Source organism: Dipodomys spectabilis, unplaced genomic scaffold, assembly GCF_019054845.1.
Source record: "Dipodomys spectabilis isolate Male_0828 unplaced genomic scaffold, ASM1905484v1 ptg000329l, whole genome shotgun sequence".
NCBI classification, from domain to species: domain Eukaryota; kingdom Metazoa; phylum Chordata; class Mammalia; order Rodentia; family Heteromyidae; genus Dipodomys; species Dipodomys spectabilis.
The window spans coordinates 4,964,746-4,983,687 of NW_024871006.1; the positions used below are offsets into that span (position 1 = coordinate 4,964,746).

Consider the following 18,942-nt stretch of genomic DNA (forward strand, 5'->3'; position numbering starts at 1 on the left):
GGCCCCAAATTTATTGATAACAATATTGGAGCTCAGGAATGAATATCCTCAGAAATGCTTTAAGCCAAAATAATCTTGTACTAGAGTGTTTACTAAAGCTAAGGAGAAAAATATCCCTATTTCTATATATTATTTAAAAAGCACAAGAACAGATTGTCTGAAAAAGGACATACTCTCTCCAACACTAAGACCAAAGCAGGCATGTTTTTATACACTTGATCTTAACCAAAAGACCAAGAAAGTGACCAAGGTAGATGCTTATGCCCAAGACAGCCATTTAACTCTCAATAAATTCAGCAATGCTGGCTTCTTAGAATTCCATATTCCTTTTGAGGCTGACTGAGGTTCTTCATTCACCCTTCTATGAATGAAGATTGTCATCAACGAATAAAAATATGATCTGCTACTGCCTCAAAATACTTAAAATGTCTTGGGTCATCAACTGAAAAAAAATCCTTCAAAATTCAGAAAACTTAGCCAAGCAGCTTCCCTTTTATAAAACAAAGGACTAGGTATTTTACATTTAAATAAGTCAAAATTAAGATGCCTGGAGCAAAATAATCTTTTTTGGGGGGGGGGTCCGTTGGTGGGGCCTGAACTCTGGGCCTAGGTGCTGTCCCTCAGCTCTTCAGCTCAAGGCTAGCGCTCTACCACTTGAGCCACAGCGCCACTTCCGGCTTTTTTTCTTTTTGCTTATGTGGTGCTGAGGAATCGAACCCAGGGCCTCAGGCATGCAAGGCAAGAGCTCTACCACTGAGCCACCTTCCCAGCCCCCAAAATAATCTTTAAATGAGATTTTGGAGTTGAGAATGAGAACTCTAGCATGTTTATTCATGCTAGATACCACAGAAATCACATTACTTTTCCATACATAAAGGCTTAAAGTGACATGATACTTCCAACTTGGAACCTTCAAATAAATGTCAAGCACAAAGACCAACAACCTCCAAGTAACTGTACAGTCTGGACTTGGAGTAATTGCCCCGGGCTAAGTTAAAAGCATACCTACCTTTTAAACCACATGATTTCATTAGGGTCTGCAATGCCAAACTCCCTTATCTTCTTTACCATGATGGCACTCTTCTTGACAGCCGCCTCATAACGCTGGCTGCGAGTGAGGAAGTTATAGTCCTCATGCTGGAAATCTGGGTCATTCACAATCAAGTCCTCTGCAAAGAGAGTGAGGAACAAGAAGACTGACATCACCTCTCAATCAGCAGGTCTGAATAAAGGGCAGTGCGCCCCCCCCTTCCAACCCAGCCACAGGACGCCCTCACTAGTGGGGGCTCCCCCCTAAACCTCACAGCGCCCTCCTCCGTTCCTCCCCAAGGTGAGGTCCCAAGCCTGGCGGGTGGGGGGGGGGGCGGGGAGGCTCGGCCGGCCGCACTCACCGATCTCCCGACGGCGCCGGGTGTTCTCGGGGCCCCCGTCCAGGATGTGTGTGATGAGCTCCGGGTTGAAGGTGGCGGAGGCCCGCTCCCTGCGCAGGTCGGGGTTCATGGTGTCGGCCAGTGCCAGCGGCGGGAGGACGGAGCAGCAGCGATGGCGGCCAAGTCCGACTCTGCCACTCCAGCTGGTGCCCAGCCTTAAGAGCGGTCCCCCTCGACGACGCCAGGCCCCGCCCGGCCGGCCCGCCCCGCCCGGCCCGCGCGGCCCCGCCTCCCTCGCCGCCGCCGCCGCGCCGCGCGTGACCCGGCCGCGCCGCGGCGGGGGAGGACGGCGAGGAGGCGGCGCCCGCGCCGGGAACGCCCGCGGAGCCGGCGAATCCCCGGGAACCCGCCGGGGGAGGCTCCCGAGCGGCCCCGAGCCAAGGGGACACAGGTAGAAGGTCGAGAATTTGTGCAGGGAAGGGGGCAGGAACGGGGCAGGGAGGAGGCGCCCGCGGCAATCGCGGCTCGGCCGCGTCACGTGATCGCGGAAAACGGGGCCCTTGGGCACGCCCGGGTCGGATTGGTTGGCTGCGTGGGTGGGGGCGGGACCAAGGGTACGATGAGGTACTGCGCCTGCTCCGGGGGATTCCAGCCTCGCCCGCTCGAGGCTTCCGGGTCGGCGCGCTCAACCTTTCCCGGAAATGAGAAGGGGAATGAGGCTGAAGAGGCTGGGGCTGGGAATGCGGCTTAGCGGTACCGTGCCCGAAGCCCAGGGTTCGATTCCTCGGCACCGCCTAAGTGGGAAAAGCCAGAAGTGGCGCTGTGGCTCAAGTGGTAGAGCGCTCGCCTTGAGCGAAAGGAGCCCAGGGACAGAGCAAAGCCCAGAGGTGGAGAGATTATTGGTGAAAGGAAGTTCTAGGAGATTCTAGAGCCGTCAGACATTAGGGAACCTGGTCAAAGAGGAAGAGCTCTTGTGTTAAGATAATGGGGTGTTGCTGCCAGAGGTGTGGGCTTGCGGTGGCTTTCCATTGGTGTGTGATTCTGAGAACTCAGTCCTGGGGTGGTGGAGCTCGAACTCAGGGCCTGGGCACTGCCCCTGAGCTTTTGCTCAAGGCTAGCCCTCTGCCACTTGAGCCACAGCACCACTTCGGCTTTTTCTGTGTGTGTGGTACTGGGGAATCGAACCCAAGGCTTCATGCATGCAAGGCTAGCACACCACCACTGAGCCACCTTCCCAGCCCGTGGCAGCAACGCTTTTTTTTCCTGAAGCTGGCAGTCTTAGGCTGGGGTATGGTTTAGTGAGTCAGGCCTAGGGACCAATCACCCGTACAACATGAGAGCTGTTCTTAAGAGATCTTGGAATGCAGGCTTTTTGTGTTATGAGCACCGATAAATCGCTAAATGAGCCGGGCCCTGGTAGTTGTAATCCTAGCTACCCAGGAGGCTGAGATCTGAGGATCACAGTTTAAAGCCAGCCTGGGTAGGAATGCCTGTGAGACTCTTACCTCCAGAAAACCAGAAGTGGTGCTGTGGCTCAAGAGGTAGAGTGCTTACCTTGAGCTGAAGAGCTCAGGGACAGCAGCCAGGCCCAGAGTTCAAGCCCCATGACTGACACACACACACACACACACACAAAAGCACTAAATGCCCACTTGTTTATATGTTTTAGTTATCTTTGACCTCCTGCCACTTTAGTAAATATAGAACCACTGTGCATTCTTTTACCTCTCCCTAGTTTACCCTTGTAAAAATCAGCATATGCAATCCCTTTTTGCAGTGACAATACTGGAAGTAAGGTAAAACGAATGAGTTTTTAAGCTCGAAAGCAAATTTAAAGGAAATTCAAAGGTGCTGGTGGCTCACACCTGTAATCCTAGCTACTCTGAGTATCACAGTTCATGGCTAGCTTGGGCAGGAAAGTCCATGAGACACTCATTTCCAACTGACCACCAAAAAGCAAGAAATGGAAGTATGATTCAAGTGGTAGTGCCACCAGCCTTAAGTGGAAAAAAGCTAAGGGACAGTGCCCGGGCCCTCAGTTCAAGCCCCATTACTAGTATCACAAAATAAAAAATAAAAGTCCCATGCATTCTTTTTGAGGTTGCTGATAATGAACAAGAACTTTGTATCTGAACAAGTGCTCCACATTGTACTACCATGACTTACCATGTATTAAAATATCAATATAGAAAGCCTCACAATGAACACAAGTACAAAAAAAAGTTGAAGACTAGGACTGGGAAGGTGGCTCAGTGGTAGAGCGCTTGCCTTGCTTGCATACCTGAGGCCCTGGGTTCGATTCCTCAGCACCACATAAGCAAAAAGAAAAAAGCCAGAAGTGGCGCTGTGGCTCAAGTGGCAGAGCGCTAGCCTTGAGCTGAAGAGCTGAGGGACAGCGCCTAGGCCCAAAGTTCAGGCCCCACAACCGGACCCCCCCCCCAAAAAAAAAAATTGAAGACTAAATCATTGTTTCTTTTGTTCCTTGGGCCTTAAGTTCTAATGAACCTATACAAGAAAGTTATTGAGGCTGTTTTTCTTTTAAAAAAAAAAAAAGCTTTTAGAGGTACTGGGGTTTGAACTCATGCCTCAGTTTATTAGCTTACTAGGCAAGTAGGCACTCTACTATGTAAGAATATCAGGGACTTTCCTGCGTGGGCTGGCTTCAAACATCCATCATCCCATCTCTCCCCTGAGTAGCTAGGATTACAGCCACCAGCACCTGGCTCCTGGGGCTGTTTTTAATATTTCCTCTCATCAAAACCTAGTGCTCCAAATACAATCAACATAAACTGCTGATCAGATACAGTTGAGTTTACTGCTTACTGGGTGAAAGGGGAATTTGACAAAGTTTTGGCAGTGTCTCAGAGAAAATAGTAATTGGAACTTTGGTTTAAGGTAGGACTTTTATTTCTGAATACTGGTTATGATTAAGAACTACTATCCAAGCCCGATGCTGGTGGCCCACTCCTGTAATCCTAGCTACTCAGGAGGCTGAGATCTGAGGATTGAGGTTCAAAGCCAGCTCAGGCAGGAAAGGCCTTGAGACTACCTTCAATGAACCACCAGAAAATCAGAAGTGGCGCTGTGGCTCACAGTGGTAGAGCACTAGCCTTGAGTTGAAGAGTTTAGGGACAGTATCTAGGCCCAGAGTTCAAGCTCCAAGACAGACAAAAAAAAAAAAAAAAAGAAGAACTACTATCCAAAACTCTTCGAACTGCCAGGGACTTCGGAGATTCTCAGTGAGCAAACTGGTGGTTGATGTTCAAGGTGTTGCCTGGATGGAGAATCATGGGGTGTTGCTAAGATGGAGGCTTCTAGGCTTATCATTGTGGAGTTATAATGTCTTTTCAAACATTTTCTGCAGGTCATGATGTGTCTAACCATCAAATATAGACTGATTTGTGTGTGTGTGTGTGCCAATACTAGGGCTTGAACTCAGGGCTTGGGTGCCGTCTCTTAGGTTTTTTGCTCAAGGCTGGCTCTGTACCACTTAAGCCAAAGCCCCAACTTTTGGGGTTTTTTTGCTTTTGTTTTTGTTTTTTGGTGGGTCATGGGGTTTGAACTCTGGGCCTGGGCGGCGCTGTCTGTGAGCTGTTCAGCTCAAGGCCAGCTCTCTACCACTTGAGCCACAGTGCCACTTTCGGTTTTCTGGTGGCTTATTGAAGATAAGAGTTTCAAGGACTTTACTGCCTAGGCTGGCTTTGAACCTCAATCCTCAGATCTCAGCCTCCTGAGTAGGCTGATCCACCATTGCCTGGCCAACTTTTGGCTTGGAACCTTGGTCCTCAGATGTCAGCCTTCTGAATAGCTAGGATTACAAGTTTGAACCACCAAAGTTCAGTTCACTTCTTTTTTGTTCTGTGCTTTTTAGTCATTCTTTGTCTAAAAAAAAAAAACACCTTTTCTACCCATCAGAACACTTAAACTCCATTATGGAATGAAGTGTTGGAATGAAATGCTGCCTGATGCTACAATTTAAAATGAAGTCTTTGAACTGAACCTTTGTCACTTGTGCTTGACCATTCAGGCTGTAATAACGACAGTGAGTGTACTTGGTGTTAAGCTTTTAGATGGACTTGGTGAAATATTTGCAAACTTACAGGATAATTGCAAGAGTTAAACACAGAAGCAATATACCTTTCACCTAGATTCACTAGTTAACATTTGGCATGGCTGTCTCCTGCAGGTCAACTCTGTTTACTTGTTTCCTGTTTTCCAACTATTTGAGAAAATACTGCAGAAGTTCTCCTTTGCTTGTAAATACTGCAGGCTATAGTCCCTAAAAATTAAGGGCATCTACAGGACAATTACCAGGTAAGATAACTTAGCATCGATGCAACATGGTTATCCAATCTTCATGGTTTTGCACATTGTCCAGTGGTCTCCTTTAGCACAGTTTTTTTTCTGGTTTAAAACAGAACCACTCACACCTATGCTCCTAGCTACTCAGGAGGCTGAGATCTGAGGATTGAGGTTTTGAAATCAGCTCAGGGATGGGCACCGGTGGCTCACGCCTATAATCCTAACTACTTAGGAGGCTGACATGTGAGGATTGCTGTTCAAAGCCGGCCCAGGCAGGAAAGTCCATGAGGCTCTTATCTCCAATGAACCACCAGAAAATCAGAAGTGGCTCAAGGGGTAGAGCACTCGCCTTGAGCTGAAGAGCTAAGGGACAGCACCTGGGCCCAGAGTTCAAGACTCACGACCGACCAAAAAAAGAGAAAAAAAGAAAAAGAAATCAGCTCAGGGCAGGAAAGTCTAGTGAGACTTATCGCCCATTTAACCAGCGAAAAGTGAGTAGAGAGCTGGCTATGAGCAGAAAACCCAAGTGAGAGTTCAGGACCCTGAGTTCAAGCCCCATTACTAGAACATTATAGATAGCACCCAATTGCGTTACTTTCTTAGATTTGTTGTGACAGCATGTGTGTATGCGTGCACCAGTTCTGGGGCTTGAACTCAGGGCCTGGGTGCTGTCTGTGAGCTTTTTCCCTCAAGGCTGGTACTCTATCACTTGGACCACAGCTCCATTTCTATATTTTTTACTGGTTAATTGGAGATTAGTGTCTCACAGACACTGAGCAGGAAACTGCTCAGACTAGGTTTTGAATCACAGTCCTTAAGCCTTCTGAGTAGCTTGGATTACAGGCATGAGCCATCAGCACCCAGCTGCAAAATTAATTTTAAGAAGATTCTGGGGCGGGGCACATGGCTCAAATGATAGAGATGCCTAAGGCTCTGAGCGCAAATCTCAATACCACAAAAAGAAAATGATTTTTTTCTTGGTGCAGATCCTTGGGCTTGAACTCAGGGCCTAGGCACTGTCCTGAGCTTTTGTGTTTGAGTCACACAGCTCCACTTTTAGCTCTTTGGCAATTAATTGGAGACAGAGTCTTAAGGACTTCCCTGCTTAGAACTGTGATCCTCAGATCTCTGAGTAGGTAGGGTTACAGGGGTGAGCGCCCAGCGCCCAGCTTCTTTTCTTATTTTTTAATTTTCCCCCAGTACAGGTGTTTGAACTCAAGTCCTCATGCTCACTTGACTTGCTTGCTCCACCACTTGAGCCATGTCTCTAGCTTTTTTTTTGGTTGGTCGTGGGGCTTGAACTCTGGGTGCTGTCCCTCAACTCTTCAGCTTAAGGCTAGCACTCTACCACTTGAGCCACAGCACCATTTCCAGCTTTTTCTGCATATGTGGTGCTGAGGAATCGAACCCAGGACCTCATGCATGCAAGGCAAGCACTCTACCACTGAGCCACCTTCCCAGCCCTCATGTTTCCAGCTTTTTGCTGGTTATTTTGGAGATGGAATCTTCTGGACTTTACTGCTCAGACTGAATTTGAACCACGAGCTAGGATTATAGGCATAAGATATGAGCACTCATCTTGGTTTGTGTTTTCTTTTACCTTTTTGCTTGTCTATCATGCCTTATGACTCAGAACATTCTCCTTTCTGGTGACAGGGTCAGCTGTGACACCTGGCCGTGGGGATACAGAATGTCTGCATTTCAGGAAATGGGATCCAGTGAGGCCTTGGCCAGTTGCTCCTGAGCTTTAGAGCCAAACCCAGTCTTGGCACACTGTTTATTTATTTATTTGTTTACTTTTGTTTTAGCATGCTGTCTTGAACCAGCCATTTCACATTGACCGGCAGTACTCCCTGATGATGTCTTCATTAGAGGATATTAAAACCAATTGTGCAAGAGTCTAAGGTGTATTAAATTGCAGGACTAAAGGTTGCAACATCTGTTTTCTACAGGGATCTGAGGATTATTTAATTACTATGTAGCTTTGTCCCAACTGCTAATTGCTTGTTTGATCAAGCAATCGTTGAAGAGCTAGGAGTGTTGCCCTTGGGTTCAATTTCCAGAATTGTAATAGTAATAATAATAATAATAGAAGTAAATTAATAAAAAGAAGCACTCCATTGTTTAAAATGTTCTTTAGTCCATAACAATGTTATCTTTGAGGGAGGGGTTAGATACAGGGTCTCACTATATAACCCAAGCTAATCTTGAATTCAGGATAATCACTGCATCAGCCTCTTGTGTGCTGGGATTCTAGGTATGTGCTTCCATGGCTATTTAGCAAATGGTTTTCATTAAATCTTATTAAATGAGCATTAATTTGATAAATGTATAATACCTTAAGCTGTTAAGAATAGGCTAAAATGTCCAGTAAGCCCATGTCCCTAAATTCAGACTCCAGTGTTACCAAAAAAAAAAAAGTGTAGTTTAAGTGGTAGAGTTCTAGGATTAAGCACAAAGCACAAAAGCTAAGCAAGAGTGTGAGGCCTTGAGTTCAAGCCCTAGAATTTGCATAAAGAGAGAGGGGGGAGAAGGAGAGGGAGAGGGAGAAAGAGAAGGAGGAGGAAGAAGAGAAAGAAGAGGAGGAGGAGCAGGAGGAGGAAAAAAGGAAGGAAGGAGAAGATACTGCACCAGAAGAAACTGCACCAGTTTCCAGTGCTCATGCCTGTAATCCTAGCTATTCAGGAGGCTGAGATCTGAGGATCAAGGATGCAAGCCAGGCAGACAAAAAAAGTCCTGTGAGACTTTTATCTCAGAAACTAGAAGTGGAGCTATGGCTCAAAGTGGTAGAGCTCTAGCCTTGAGCAAAAGAGCTCAGGGATAACACCCAGGCCCCGAGTTCAAGCCCCAAAACTGCCCAAAAAAAGTGTCATGAAATTTTTTTAATTGCATAACTTAGCTCATTGGAGCTAGCTTTCCAGATCTTACCTGTCTCATGTTTCTGCTGATGTCTGTCTTGTGGTTTATCAGGAATCTTCAGAACTCCTGTCTGTGAAGGATGCTGCCCAAACCCGGGATCTATTACCTCCCCTGGGAGGTAGGTGCTGGCCATGTTCCTGACGGCGGCACCCTTCGAACATTCGGCAGGTAAGTGTGGTGATTTTCTCACATGAGTGGTGGGAATACTGTCCCCCTGAACATGGTTCAAATAGTTTCATTATAATTTTGTCTAATTATTAGAAAAGCCAGGCTGGACACCTCATGCCTGTAATCCCAGCTACTCAAGGAGGTAGAGAGCGGAGGATCACAGTTCAAAGCTAGCCTGGGCAGGAAAGTCCGTGAGACTCTTATCTCTGATTGTCTATGAAAAAGCTGTGGCTGGGCTGGGAAGGTGGCTCAGTGGTAGAGTGCTTGTCTTGCATGTATGAGGCCCTGGGTTCGATTCCTTAGCACCACATAAGCAAAAAGAAAAAAGCCAGAAGTAGCGCTGTGGCTCAAGTGGTAGAGTGCTAGCCTTGAGCTGAAGAGCTGAGGGACAGCGCCCAGGCCCAGGCCCCACGACCGACTCCCCCCCCAAAAAAAAAGAAGAAAAAAAAAGCTGTGGCTCAACTGGCATACACCAAAAACTTAATTTTTATTGATTATAATAAAAAAAAAAAACATGTAGGAAAGTTAGGGGCAGGATTGTGTGTGAGGCTCTTATCTCCAATTAACCACCAAAAAAGTGGGAAATGGAGATGTGGCTCAAGTAGTAGAACAACAGCCTTGGGCAAAAAAAGCTAAAGGACAGTGTTCAGGCTCCTGAGTTCACACACACACACACACACACACACACACACACACACACACACACTCAGGCTCCTGAGTTCACACACACACACACACACACACACACTCAGGCTCCTGAGTTCACACACACACACACACACACACACTCAGGCTCCTGAGTTCACACACACACACACACACACACACACTCAGGCTCCTGAGTTCACACACACACACACACACACACACTCAGGCTCCTGAGTTCACACACACACACACACACACACTCAGGCTCCTGAGTTCACACACACACACACACACACACACACACACTCAGGCTCCTGAGTTCACACACACACACACACTCAGGCTCCTGAGTTCACACACACACACACACACACACACTCAGGCTCCTGAGTTCACACACACACACACACACACACACACTCAGGCTCCTGAGTTCACACACACACACACACACTCAGGCTCCTGAGTTCACACACACACACACTCAGGCTCCTGAGTTCACACACACACACACACACACTCAGGCTCCTGAGTTCACACACACACACACACACACACACTCAGGCTCCTGAGTTCACACACACACACACACACACTCAGGCTCCTGAGTTCACACACACACACACACACACACTCAGGCTCCTGAGTTCACACACACACACACTCAGGCTCCTGAGTTCACACACACACACACACACACACACTCAGGCTCCTGAGTTCACACACACACACACTCAGGCTCCTGAGTTCACACACACACACACACACACACTCAGGCTCCTGAGTTCACACACACACACACACACACACACTCAGGCTCCTGAGTTCACACACACACACACACACACACACTCAGGCTCCTGAGTTCACACACACACACACACACTCAGGCTCCTGAGTTCACACACACACACACACACACACACACTCAGGCTCCTGAGTTCACACACACACACACACACACACACACACACTCAGGCTCCTGAGTTCACACACACACACACACTCAGGCTCCTGAGTTCACACACACACACACACACACTCAGGCTCCTGAGTTCACACACACACACACACACACACTCAGGCTCCTGAGTTCACACACACACACACACACACAGACCTTCCATAAAGGGGTAAAGAAAATGAGAAAAAAAAAATCACCTGTCATCCTGTTTTTTTGTTGTTTGCAGTCCTGGGACTTGAACTCAGGGCCTGGGCACTGTCCCTGAGCTGCTTTTTGCTCAAGGCTAGCACTCTACCACTTGAGCCACAGCGCCACTTTTGGCTTTTTCTGTTCATGTGGTGCTGAGGAATCGAACCCAGGGCTTCATGCATGCCAGGCAAGCACTCTGCCACTGAGCCACCTTCCCAGCCCACCTGTCATCCTGTTATACCGATGACCACTGCTATCTCTACGACTGTCTTTCTCTGCTTTCTCATCTGTGTGTATACGGTTATGTATCTGGGTGGGTGGATGTACTCCTGCCGATAGGTGCATATCATCATGTGACACATTGCCCCAAGTGACTGACAGCAAAGTGACAGAAGATGTTCTGGCTTCGCAGTGCGGGTTAGGAATGTGAGGACAGCTTAGCAGCTTACCTGGGTGGTTCTGGCTCAGGGGTCTGCAGGTTCCTTTGGTCATCCAGAGGTTCCCCCAGAACCGATGGATCTACCCTCAGGTGATACCTTCATTCACACAGCTGGAGAGTTAGTGCTGACACTCCCAGACATGTCTTTCTCTGCAGGGCTGTGAGAGGCTCCTTAGAGCACAGCCATGAGGTCCCAGAGACTAAATGAGGAGGAAGCCATTCTCAGTCCTTCCTGCAGCAGCTTCATGGTTATGCAGGTCAGCCCCAGTCAGCCGGGGAGAGCACTGCACAAGGATGCTCAAGGCTGACACTTTACCCCTTGAGCCACACCTCTACTTCTGAGTGTTTGTTGTTGTTGTTTTTTGGTCAGTTGTGGGTCTTGAACTCTGGACATGGGCGCTGTCCCTCAGCTCTTCAGCACTCTACCACTTGAGCCAGAGCACCACTTCCGGTTTTCTGGTGGTTTATTGGAGATAAGAGTCTCGCGGTCTCTCCTGCCCGGGCTGGCTTTGAACCGCGATCCTCAGATCTCAGCCTCCTGAGTAGCTAGGATTACAGGTGTGAGCCACCTGTGCCCGGCTTTTGGGTGTTTTTTTGTTTTGTTTTGTTTTGTTTTTCTGGTTAGTTGGATTTTTTTCCTAGACTAGTTTCAAATTGCAATCCTCAGATCTCAGCCTCCTGGATAGCTAGAATTATAGACATGAGCCACCATTGCCCATCTACGTAGGCCTATTTTATTTCATTGTGTGTAGATGCACAGTCATGCAGTGTATATTTGAATTAACAACAGACTCCACGTTTGACAGTGGTCCCATGAAATTATACAAATGCTGAGAAATTGCTGTACTTTTTTTTCTATCTCTACTTGTATTTAGATAATAAATACTGCTGTGTCTCAGCTGCCCATTCAGTATAGTAACATGCAGCACAGAAGTGTGGCCTAGGAGCGAGAGGCTCCTTCACATAGCCTACTTATGTACCAAGCCATTGTCCAGGTGTAATGATGTTTGAACAATGACAAAATTGCCCAGCAGCTCATTTCTTGAACACATGCCTATTGTTGTTTTTTGTTTTTTTATCTTGGGTCCGGTCGTGGGCCTGAACTCTGAGCCTGGGCGCTGCCCTTCAGCTCAAGGCTAGCGCTCTACCACTTGAGCCACAGCACCACTTCCGCCTTTTTTTTTTTTGCTTATGTGGTGCTGAGGAATCGAACCCAGGGCCTGAAGCATGCAAGGCAAGCGCTTTACCACTGAGCCACCTTCCCAGCCCCCACATGCCTGTTGTTAAATGACACATATAGTCCTGCCATAACTTACTTAACCATTTCTGTACTGATTTTTTTTTTACATTGATACCTTTTTTTTTTTTTGGCCAGTTCTGAAGCTTGAACTCAAGGCCTGGGCACTGTCCCTGAGCTTTTTTTGCTCAAGGCTAGCACTCTACCATTTGAGCCACAGCATCACTTCCGGCTTTTTCTGTTTATGGGATGTTAAGGAATGGAACCCAGGGCTTCATGCATGCTAGGCAAGCACTCTACCACTAAGGCATATTCCCAGCCCCCATTTTTGGTTTTTGAAACAAGATCTCGCTCAATAGTCCAAGCTGATCTTCCACTCATAATCCTCCTAATTCAGCCTCTCAGGTGCTGTGATTACAAGTATAATCCCTGGTCAGGATTATAACTGGGAACATTTCTTCATGTTTTTGCAGTTGATAAAAATCTCTTGGGTAAGACACACAAACCAAAAAGTCTAAGAAAAGAAGAGGGGCTGGGAAGGTGGCTCAGTGATAGAGTGCTTGCCTTGCATGCATGAGGCTCTGGGTTCGATTCCTCAGCACTACATAAGCAGAAAAAGCCAGAAGTGGTGCTGTGACTCAAGTGGTAGAGTACTAGCCTTGAACTGAAGAGCTCAGGGACAGCACCCAGGCCTATGACTGACAAAAAACAAAACAAGAAGAAGAAAAAGGGAAAAAAGAATATACTTGGACATTAGCAAAAACACTTCAGCTCATCAAAAAGTACCACTAAGGTGACTCATGCCTGTAATCCTAACTACTTAAAAGGCTGAGATCTGATTTCTCTGCCAGCTGGGGCAGATAAATCTGTGCAGACTCATCTCCAGGGAACCAGCAATAAAAAGCTGGAACTGGCAGCAGATCATGAATTTCTAGCCTCCCAAAACCTTTGAACCTGGTGGTGGTTCTGTGTGGGGTAGGAGTGACCGTACCCTCTTCACCCTCCAGGCTGTACCTCTATGACATGACACAGTCACGTGTGACTCTGAGGGCTCAGCACGGGTCGGATCAGCACCAGGTGCTTGTGTGTACCAGGCTGGTAGAGCCATTCCAGGCCCAGGTGGGCTCCCTGTACATGGTCCTTGGGGAGCTGGAACACCAGAAGGGTAAGTAAGCCACACCTCCAAAACTGCTTCCCTTTGAGCCCTGTGCTGGCCCAGCCTCCTTTGGGTGACTTAGCAATTGGAAATGGGCCTGGAATGTGTCAGCTACCATCTGGTCAAGTGCTTTCCAGGACTCTTGGGAAACAAATATTACTGGATTCAGAGCACCCCAGCCTTGTGATACCAAGATCAGGCAAGAAGGTGAGAGTGAAGAGAGGCACCATGGGAAAGTGGGCACAGGGAGAAAAGGCACGCGTTTCTTTTCTTCTTTTTTTTTTGTCCTGGGGCCTGAACTCTGGGCCTGGGCGCTGTCCCTCAGCTCTTCAGCTCAAGGCGAGCGCTCTACCACTTGAGCCACAGTGCCATTTCCAGTTTTCTGGTGGTTTATTGGAGATAAGAGTTTCACAGACTTTCCTGCCCTGACTGGCTTTGAACCTCAACCCTCAGATCTCAGCCTCCTGAGTAGCTAGGATTACAGGCCTGAGCCACCAGCGCCCATTTTCTTTTTTTTTTTTTTTGGGGGGGTCCGGTTGTGGGGCCTGAACTCGGCCTGGGCTCTGTCCTCAGCTCTTCAGCTCAAGGCTAGCTCTCTACCACTTGAGCCACTTCCGGCTTTTTTCTTTTTGCTTATGTGGTGCTGAGGAATCAAATACAGGGCCTCATGCATGCAAGGCAAGCGCTCTACCACTGAGCCACCTTCCCAGCCCCCAGCGCCCATTTTCTTATGTGTGTCTGTATACCTTTGTCTGTCTGTCCATCGGTGCATGTTAACACTAGGGCTTAAATTTAGGGCTTTTGAGCTCTCCCTTGGCTTTTTGATCATGCTCTACCACTTCAGCCACATCTCCATTTTCACACCTTTGGCTAGTTAAATTCACATAAAAGTCTTTCCATGGCTGAGCACCAATGGGCTCACGCCTGTAATCCTAGCTATTCAGGAGGCTGAGATCTGAGGATCATGGTTCAAAGCCAGGCCAGGCAAGAAAGTCCATGAGACTTTTTTTTTTTTTTGTCGGTCATGGGGCTTGAACTCTGGGCCTGGGCGCTGTCCCTGTGCTCTTCAGCTCAAGGCAAGCACTCTACCTCTTGAGCCATAGCACCACTTCCCATTTTTGAGTGGTTTATTGGAGATAAGAGTCTCACAGACTTTCCTGTCCTGGCTGGCTTTGAACCGCAATCAGATCTCAGCCTCCTAAGTAGGTAGCTAGGATTATAGGCATAAGCCACCAGCGCCTGGCTCTGGGAGACCCTTATTTCCAATAAACCACTAGAAACCGGAAGTGGCGCTGTGGCTCAAATGATAGAGCGCTTGCCTTGAGCTGAAGAGTGCAGGGATAGTGCCCAGGCCCAGAGTTCAAGCCCCATGACCAACAAAAAAAAGTGTGGCTCAAGAGGTAGGGAACTGGGACCAGGGACTGGGAATGTGGCATAGTGGTAGAGTGCCTGGCTAGCATGCATGAAGCCCTGGGTTCGATTCCTCAGTACCACATAAACAGAAAAAGCCAGAAGTGGCACTGTGGCTCAAGTGGTAGAGTGCTAGCCTTACACAAAAGAAGCTCAGGGATAGTACCCAGACCCTGAGTTCAAGCTCCAGGACTAGCAAAAAAAAAAAAAAAAAGTAGAACAGCAGATGTGACCAGGAAAAGCTAAGCCAGAGCATGAGGCTCTGAAGTCAAGCTCTGATACCAGGATCAAAAGCAACAGCAACAACAAAAAGTCACTTGGTGGCAGTGACATCAAGATGGCTTCCTCCTGTTATCTCCCAGAGTCGCTGGTGTTCCTATCTTCCTGCTCCTCACCCCGTTCTTCCTACACTTAGAAACGCCAGTATATTTGTGTCTCCCACTGCCAATGCCCTATCTCTCCGGATCTTAGCCGAAACCTGGCCTTTATCCAAACCAGCAGGTTCTGCCACTGGGCTTGTTTAAGCTCCCAAGCCACCCACACCCCTTCCCCCCTGCCCCCAAAGCCCAGAACCAGAACCAGAACCCGCCAGCTCCTTTGATTCAGCCTGGCACACCTGTCTTCCTTTTCCTGCCGCCAGCCAGTTGCACCATGCCTCACCTCTGCTCTACTTCTTCCTTCCATCCCCGCCCTGCACCTTGGACCTGGATTTTCCAGATTGACTCACCCCTGCTGCTGGAAGGTCACTCTCAGTATCTTTGCCCTTTTACCTCTCACTGCCCCATCCTTCTGTCCATCCCCCTCATCCCCAGACTCGCAGACTTGGGACTTCAGAGTTTGCTTCCTCCTTCTTTCTCCCACAGTGGGCCTTAGGTACCATTCCAGCCCTGGCCTCCTATCCTTCCTGCCCCAATTGCCATTCGTTTACTTTTGTCCTACACCTGACTTTTTTTTGGGGGGGGGTTGTTTTTTTTTGGTTTTTTTTTGGCCAGTCTTGAGGCTTGAGCTCAGAGCCTTGGCACTGTCCCTGAGCTTCTTTTTGCTCAAGGCTAGCACTCTACTACTTGAGCCACAGTGCCACTTCTGGCTTTTTCTGTGCATGTCGTACTGAGGAATCGAACCCAGGGCATCATGCATGCTAGGCAAGCACTCTACCACTAAACCATATTCCCAGCCCCTCCTCTCCTTTTTATGGGGGGGAGGGGTATGTGTATGTCTGTGCTAGTCCCGGGTCTTGAACTCGGGGCCTGGGAACTATCGCTGAGCGTTTTCAAGGCTAGGACTGTACCACTTTGAGCCACAGTACCACTCTGGTTTTCTGGTGGTTAATTGGAGATAAGAATCTCACGAGGACTTTTCTTTCTGGGCTGTCTTTGAACTGGGATCCTCAGATCTCAGCCTCCTGAATATCTAGAATTACAGACCTGAGCCACTGATGCCAGGTTTTTTTCGTGGTTCTTTTCATTCAGTCTCCACGAGCCTTTTGCAAATGGCCTAATGGCATTGCCCACCTTGTCCCTTATGACTATCATATCTCTAAAGCTACCTCCTACAGCCAGATGTGGTATTGCACACCTGTAATCCCAGCACTGGAGAGGGTGAGGCAAGAAGATCATGAGTTTGAGGTCAACATGGGCTACATAGAAACTCTAACCCAATGAACCAAAAAACGAAGATCCAGCTAGTGTGGCACCAGTGGCTCACGCCTCTATCCTACCTAATCTGGAGGCTGAGATCTGAAGATCATGGTTCAAAGACAGCCCAGGCAGGAAAGTCTGTGAGACTCTGATATACAGTTAGCCAGCAAAAATGCCAGAAGTGGAGCAGTGCCAACATTGAGAGAAAAGGCTAAGGGACAACGCCCAGGCCCTGAGTTCAAGTCCCAGGACTGGCAAAAAAAAAAAATCAAATAATGTTCTAGAACACTGAGTATTATTCTCATTGGAGCGCTCCAGGGGGCAGAGGCAAGTAAAAAAAAATTTTTTAATGTCTTCAGGCATAGCGGCTCAAGCTCTCAAGTTTGTAATCTAGATCATCACTGGAGACCAGCCTGTACAAAAATAGAAGTTCATAAGACTCAATCTCAACCAATGACTGGGCCTACTGGTCAGTACCTGTCATTCCACAATATTAGAAGTACAATGGTAGGGTGTGGTGACACACCTGTCCACCCAACTATATGGGAAACCCAAGTAGAAGATTGCAGTCCACTCTGGCTTGGGCATAATGACATAATGAGAGACCCCCTAAACAAAATAAAATGAAGACCTGCCTTGAAAGTACAAGGTTTTGAGTTTAACCCCTAGTGCCCAAAACAAAACAAAGCAGCCTGGCGCCGGTAGCTTACACCTGTAATCCTAGCTACTCAAGAGGCTGAGATCTGAGGCGTTCAAAGCCATCCCAGGCAGGAAAGTCTGTGAGATTCCTATCTCCAATTAACCATCAGAAAACTGGAAGTGGCACTGTGGCTCAAGTGGTAGAGCACTCACCTTGAGCTGAAGAGCTAAGGGACAGCGCCCAGGCCCAGAGTTCAAGCCCCAGGACTGACAAAACAGAACAAAAAACAGCTGGGAAATGGTGGCTCACATGTGTGATTCTAGCTACTCAGGAGGCTAAGATCTGAGGATCTTAGTTCAAAGGCAACCCAGCAGAAAAGTCTATGAGACTCTTATCTTCAATTAACCAGCTGGATCTGGAGGTATGGCTTAAGAGGTAGAATGCCAGCCTTGAGCAAAAAAGCTCAGGGAAAGTCCTCAGACCACAGTACTGCACATGTATGCATACGTGCACATGTGTACACACACACACACACACACACACAAATAACTCAGGTCCAAACAAGTCAGGGGAACAGCTTGGGGCACTGGCAGAATGTGTCTGACACTTGCGTTGTTTTGTCTTTCAGATGGTGGCTTCTTGGTGAAGGCTCGGGTGCTGACCTGTGTGGAGGGAATGAATCTGCCCTTGTTAGAAAAAGCCATCCAGGAGCAGAGACTGTATCTGCAAGAGAGGGACAGCAGCCAATAAGAAAGCTCAGGTGGAAGGCGGAGCGGTCGCCAACATGCAGGCAGCCGACACAGGCACCGGAGATGCAGCCCCTGGCGCCGACAGCCAACGTAGCCAGAGTAGCTGCTGCTGTCCTGGCAATCCTGGTTTAGTACAGGTTACAACCAGTGGAGCACACCCTATTGCACGTGTATTACAAGACCAGGATTCAGACAAGAGACGCTACATCCTGCGCTGAAAGGCCTGGAGTCCAACCACCCATGTTTGCCCTCAGGGTGCCTTTCCCGACCCCTTTGGAAGCCGAAATCGCCTATGGGGCCCTGGCCTCAGATGCTGAGCCCCACCAGGGAGCACTGGGGAAGGAGCTCACAGTGAGCGCCAGCACCGTGGCCGTACACTGGACAGCTGGAGACGCTCGCCTGCTCCGGGCTTCCATCACCAGCTTCCTTGGACAGGTTGCCCTGGTCATGCGGACCATGCAGCGCTTTGGGCCCCCTGCTTCCCGCTAAAGGTGGACTGGGCAGCAGACTCAAGGTTGCAACTTAGGTCCCCTGGGAAGCAATGCATCCTTACCTAGCACAGAGAGTCTAGAAGTACTTGTTACTTAAGGGTGACAACCTAATGGCTTCTCTTCATTGGCCCTTGGGTGCTAGGGGCTACTTGTTTTGTTTGGGGTTTTAATGGTTGTTAACACAGGAAATAAAACTGAGTTACTGATCACAAAAGTAAAAAAGCTCAAGCCAGCTGGGCACCGGTGGCTCAAGCCTGTAATCCTAGCTACTCAGGAGGCTGAGATCTGAGGATCACGGTTGGTTCAAAACCAGCCCGGGCAGGAAAGTCCGTGAGACTCTTATCTCCAATAAACCACTAGAAAACTGGAAGTGGCGCTATGGCCCAAGCAGTAGAGTGCTCACCTTGAGCTGAAGAGCACGGGGACAGCGCCCAAGCCCAGAGTTCAAGCCCCACAACCGACGGAAATAAAAAAAAAGAAAGCTCAAGCCCTAGCAGCCCCCACCGGCTCCCAGGCCACACCCCCTCCCCCTGGAGCCACTGTTCCCCCCTACACACACCTACTCCCAAGGTCACACCCCTCCCCATGGAGCCACTGCCCAGCGTAGGTCCTCCCCTGCTTCC

At 48.5% G+C, this 18,942-nt stretch overlaps 2 protein-coding genes across 9 annotated transcripts in view; one reads left to right on the plus strand and one right to left on the minus strand.

The window, feature by feature from the left end:
* The window catches only part of Acox1 (acyl-CoA oxidase 1), a 28,693-nt gene extending 27,113 nt beyond the window's left edge, over positions 1 to 1,580 (minus strand). Inside the window, exons 1-2 of one of the 2 annotated variants that reach the window (XM_042702605.1) lie at positions 1,392 to 1,580; positions 1,010 to 1,169 (exon numbers count right to left, since the gene is read on the minus strand). In XM_042702605.1, coding sequence (XP_042558539.1) covers positions 1,010 to 1,169; positions 1,392 to 1,500 — 269 coding nt within the window. In that variant the 5' untranslated portion in view covers positions 1,501 to 1,580. The remainder of the gene's footprint in view (positions 1 to 1,009; positions 1,170 to 1,391) is intronic. The other variant, XM_042702604.1, reaches the window with a different exon arrangement.
* A 111-nt stretch (positions 1,581 to 1,691) lies between these two features.
* The window catches only part of Ten1 (TEN1 subunit of CST complex), a 40,233-nt gene continuing 22,982 nt past the window's right edge, over positions 1,692 to 18,942 (plus strand). The window contains exons 1-6 of one of the 7 annotated variants that reach the window (XM_042702614.1): positions 1,692 to 1,821; positions 5,557 to 5,684; positions 7,481 to 7,601; positions 8,643 to 8,759; positions 13,244 to 13,401; positions 17,708 to 17,839. In XM_042702614.1, coding sequence (XP_042558548.1) covers positions 8,671 to 8,759; positions 13,244 to 13,401; positions 17,708 to 17,829 — 369 coding nt within the window. In that variant the 5' untranslated portion in view covers positions 1,692 to 1,821; positions 5,557 to 5,684; positions 7,481 to 7,601; positions 8,643 to 8,670 and the 3' untranslated portion in view covers positions 17,830 to 17,839. The other 6 variants (XM_042702610.1, XM_042702608.1, XM_042702611.1 and 3 more) reach the window with 6 other exon arrangements.